This window comes from Mastomys coucha, unplaced genomic scaffold (assembly GCF_008632895.1).
Source record: "Mastomys coucha isolate ucsf_1 unplaced genomic scaffold, UCSF_Mcou_1 pScaffold12, whole genome shotgun sequence".
NCBI classification, from domain to species: domain Eukaryota; kingdom Metazoa; phylum Chordata; class Mammalia; order Rodentia; family Muridae; genus Mastomys; species Mastomys coucha.
Genome location: NW_022196894.1, coordinates 6,107,576 through 6,112,802, shown reverse-complemented (window position 1 = coordinate 6,112,802; position 5,227 = coordinate 6,107,576). Strand labels below are relative to the sequence as shown.

The 5,227-nt window shown below is 44.9% G+C and overlaps 1 protein-coding gene across 1 annotated transcript in view; it reads left to right on the top strand.

Moving 5' to 3' along the window:
• The window catches only part of Grin2a (glutamate ionotropic receptor NMDA type subunit 2A), a 440,150-nt gene that overhangs the window by 341,030 nt on the left and 93,893 nt on the right, over positions 1-5,227 (top strand). The window contains exon 6 of the mRNA XM_031362288.1: positions 3,197-3,402. Coding sequence (XP_031218148.1) covers positions 3,197-3,402 — 206 coding nt within the window. The remainder of the gene's footprint in view (positions 1-3,196; positions 3,403-5,227) is intronic.

Below are 5,227 nucleotides of genomic sequence, written 5' to 3'. Positions count from 1 at the left end.
AAAAAAAAAAAAAAGAAAAGAAAAAAAAAATCAAGCTTACAGTGCCTGAGAACATCATCTAAGTCTGACCTCTGGCCTCTACTCAAAAGCATATTTACTTGTATTTGCAATCCTTCTTCAACACACACACACACACACACACACACACACACTCACAACACACACTTAAACACCCTTACACATATGCACATGCTTACATGGATGCTCACACACACATGCATACATGCACATGCAGGTGTGCACACACAAGAGCATGCACACACAAGCACACTTGCACATACACACTTATACATATCACACCACACATGTGAATACACAGTTGCACACAAAAGCACGTATCTGTGCATGTATACATAACATGCATGTGCACACACAAACACACACACAAGAACACAATGCATGTATGAATGTACACAGACACTCACATACATACAATACACATACACACACCTGCACAAACACAAACATAAAGGATGCCATCATTTTATGCTTCTGATCTTCCTATTATCTAGCTCAGCAGTCATTCTCTAACAGCTTGTTTCAAAGGTCATGACAGATGTGTGCTAATAGGCTGAGCACAATTTCCACAGATGCCTCTCATTGGCTCAGCTCAGATCCATATGCATATTACGTACATTGGGAGTTAGGGAGCTGTGTCTGGAAGTAAGGACAAGCCTTGATGCTATCATGTGACTATCAAGGATGAATGATAGAAGCATCCGAAGAGAATGTTGTGAGATAGCAAGTTTGTGTCTCATAGAACTAAAAGCACTAGTTAGTTTTACTGTATGAAGTGGGATAGTTGCACAGCGTCTGTGTTAAACTGTGAAGTTGGCACTATAATGTTTATCATGAAGGATATGGGTCTGGGGAGGGAACTCAGACTAAGTGACAATGTTTCCTAGCTATGCAGATGTGAACTTTTGTACCAATAATCTGGAATGCCAGAGTGGAGACAGACACAGGGTGAACAATCTCTGAGGACAGCAAGGATGGCTTTTCAACTGAGGTAATGTTGGAGCTCTGTTATACATGCTAACCACAGAATGAGTATCTACTGTTGACATTCATGTTCCTATGCTCCATGGATACGTTGTGTACATTTTCGTCTCATCTAGACCTCATCTAGACATCATTGTGGTCTTCAATGAGATTTCTGGTTGTTCTCTGAACTTTTGCAAACAAAAAAGTGAGCCCAGAGAGGTTAAGTGACTTTCCCAAAGTTACTCAGCTAAAGGGTAAAGCTAGTGAGAACACACAAAAGTCCTTAACTGTCCTATCCACTCAACCACCCAGCCTCTCTTGAAGGTCAAGACCAATGGAAAGGAGCAGAAATGCACATTAAAATGTGTTTATGTATGCATGTATGAGTGTGTATGCATATATGGCGGGTATGTGTGTGTGTGTGTGTGTGTGTGTGTGTGCGCGTGTGTGTGTAACCTCAGGCTTTCGGTATTGTTTATCAGGATGCTGTGTACCTGTATGGAGCGGGGGTGAAGGTGAGGATTTTGTTTTTAAGAGTGTCTCACGGTAGCTTGGAATTCACTGATTAGATTGGCTGGCCAGAAGGACCCAAGGGCCTGCCCCTTTCTCATCAGCAGTGGAATTACATGGTGGCACCATGCCCTACTTTGTCACATGAGTTCTTGAGACTGAGCTCATGTCCCCATGCTTGTGTTACAAGTACTCACCAGCTGTGCCATCTCTCCCACAGTGAGATTTTGCAATCTATTTATATAATTGGTATTATTATTTTGATTACTGTCCCTCGCTGGTAGCACCACAAAGGCAGGAATCATTCTGTTTGATCCATCATTACCCTTAAGCTAGTACCAGCACACAGTAGGTGTTCAATAAATCAATGTTGAACGAAGAAAGAATTCCACAGACTCCGCATTTTCCCTAGCTCATATCAAACATTGTGGAGAGATGAGCATGTTTGCTTCACCAAATTAGTCTGCCAACCTCTGTGTCTAAAAAAGAATGCTATCACCAAAGCTAGACAATTTTGTAATTAGCCACATGGGATGTTTCTTTACAGCCAGCAAAAATTTCCCAGTGCAAATGATGAGGTAATCTCAGAGAGCAGAAATTCTTCTTCTCTTCTTCACCCTTATCACCTTCTGGTGCTCAGTGTGTCTGCATTCAGTTCTGGTGATACTCACGTCACTGGAGGAGAGGTGAGCAGGTCACATCAACACAGACAAGCCTGTGCTCCATACTTAGCTGTTCCGATGAGGGGTTTTCCTGGAGGTAGGTATTACAAATAAAGCTCTGACCTGTGGTGTCAGGCAGCTGCTCAGGAGGAGGAAGGAGAAAAGGCAAGGTGCGGGGGCAGCTTTCTCCCAGCAAGTATGTGAACAGTGCCAATAAACTGTCAAATAAAATTAAGGTTCAAAACATACAGCCTTCAATTTGATTTCACCGAGATGCCGGCTGCTGCTCAAAGGGAGTACAATCGATTCTATTTTGACAGGTCTTGATGCCTGCTAAGCAGTAATAGTCTCTGCTCTGTGGATTAATGAAAGTTCACCTTCATTTGCAACTTAAATGGGACCGTATTGGGGGGGGGGGGCTTGAGACCATGCTTCTAATTATATCACTGGTTCCGGCCCCTTCAGTCTTTTCTCTGTTTGGGTTTTACTCATCCATTTCTTGTTGTCCTTTCTTCCTGTCCTTTTCTCAGCACAGTTTGATGCCTCCTTCCTTCTTTTCCCTCCTCTGTGATTGTAGTAGAAGGCCAAGGTCCTTCTTCTGTGCCAGGCACTTGCTCTGCTCTGGATGCTCTGCTCAGGGTTCTCCTGACATCATAGGAAGCAAGGTGGAATTGCACCATGGCGGATGCTCCTGTGATGAAGGGTTAGCACGACTGCAAAGGGGGAGATGCTTATTCAGACCTACATCTCTGTGACTATCACAGTCCATGCTGTTTCCACAACACTCATGACATGACCTTTGCCAGTGCACTGAGTCTTTCTAGGAAGCCTCCTGAAGTACACGTTAGTCATCACTGTCAGATATGTGCATACCATTCGCCTCTAGAGGGGTCTGGAGTGGTGGGGGAGCTGTCCAACCTCCAGGTCCTCACCATTTGTTACCATCCCTGGCCCCATCCCAAGCAGGCCCCTGACCTGCTTTTGCCTTTCTATAAGTCAGTGATGTATGCACACAGTGTGTCTTTGTGTTTGTGATGCAGGTGGGCAAGTGGGAGAACCAGACTCTGAGCCTGAGGCATGCTGTGTGGCCAAGGTATAAGTCCTTTTCTGACTGTGAGCCAGACGACAACCACCTCAGCATTGTCACCTTGGAGGAAGCCCCTTTTGTCATCGTAGAAGACATAGACCCTCTGACCGAGACCTGCGTGAGGAACACGGTACCCTGTCGGAAGTTTGTTAAGATCAAGTGAGTTCCAGGGATGCTCCTGTGTTCATCCCTAAATGAGAGCTCATGCAACAGTATCTATAATCCAGACACAATATCAAATATATCCCATTGCTGTAATCACGTAGTAAATCTGAAGATTTACATGCCTGGAGATGTGTTATGGATGCATTTGTTTAATGGGTGTTTTTTTGTCATGGGAAACTGATGCTAACTAATTATAGGCATATTAAAAAAAACTTGTTCAGGGTTATAAGGGTGATTCGGGGCTTGTTTCGCAAGTTTGAAGATCTGAGGTTGAGCCCCAGAACCAATAATAATAATGATAATGGTGGTGGTACTGGTGATGCTGGTGATGCTGCTGCTGCTGTTTCTGGTGATAATTTTGGTGATAGTGATGGTGATAGTGATGTCACCAGTCAGGCATGGTTACACACTGGAAAAGTAGAGACAAATGGATCTCCAGGATTCACTGAGCAGCCAGTCCAACATACTTGATGAGTTCCAGGTTAGCAATAGATCCTATCTCAAAATGAGGTGTATAGCTTTTCTGAGAAACCATCCAGGTTTGTTCTCTGGACTCCACATGTGCATACACACACACACACACACACACACACACACACACACACTCATCACATTCACCTCAATTAAAAAACACACACACAAAGAGGAACCTTGTACAAAGCCATGCAGTGAGTAAGCAGGAAAGGCAGAATTCACACCCAGGGCCCACAGATGGTATCACCCCACACCAGTCCTTCAGGGTTTTTCTTCAGTACTGCTTCCCATTTTGTGTCTCTCTGGGCTCCTTTCCCCAGCTCCTTCCTCAGTGTCATTTCTAGTTCCCAGGTGGCTACTTTCCAAGTTTAAATAAAAGCTTGTCTGAGCTTGATTGATTGTGGCCTTGCACATGACCTTTAGGTGGGACCCGGGAGGGAATGGAAAGGTTTTGTGCTGTTCCCTGTTTTTGTCACCCTGAAGAGAAAGCTGATATAGTAAGTTTAAATTCTCCTTCATGTATAAACCTGTTGGAGACTCAGATGTATTCATGGCCAAGGCAAAGATTTTGTAAGCATGTGTTGAAAATGGCAGAAAGCAACTCAGCCAATGAAGTACCAGGACAAATGAATGCTGTTGAGCCATGGAGTTAGGAAGTGGGACCCCTAAAAGATGTGCTAGGAGAGTAGGGTAGCCTGTGTGAGGGTATTGCAGCTTACAATGTAAGGTCTAGAAATCTGAAGGCCCAGAAGAAGAACACCCTAAGTGCAAAGGCCCCATGGCTGGAAGGAGTTTAGCATGCTTGATAAGCCAAAGGAACCCCAGTGAAGGCTGGGAGGAGTGAGCTGGGAGGACCGTAGAAAGAGAGAACTGGGAAAGGAGCTCAAGCACAGAGGTGAGATTCTGTGAGCTGAAGCTGCTTAATCAAGAAAGCAGTGCCTCCCATAAAGAGCTTAACTTCAGCAGGCTGTCTCTGGCCAGCAGCACACTGTCTGAAACAGCCAGTCTGTGGGCCTTCTTGTGTTTCAAAATCTACAGGAGGAGTTAGGGTGTAAAGTCAGTAGCCTTACTGGGAAATGTTGGTAGAGTGCTTGCCTAGCATGCATGAGACCCTGGGTTCAATCCCTAGCACTACACACAGAGACTGGATATTGTGCTGAAGGCTTTAAGGTTAGAAGAGGAAAGGGAGGACCAGAAGTTCAAGGTTATGTTCAGATACGTAATGAACTTGAGTGCAGCCTGGGGTACATGAGGCTATGCTATGCTGTGCTGTGCTGTGCTGTGTTGTGTGCCGTGCTGTGCTGTGTGCTGTGCTGTGTGCTGTGCTGTGTGCTGTGTGCTGTGT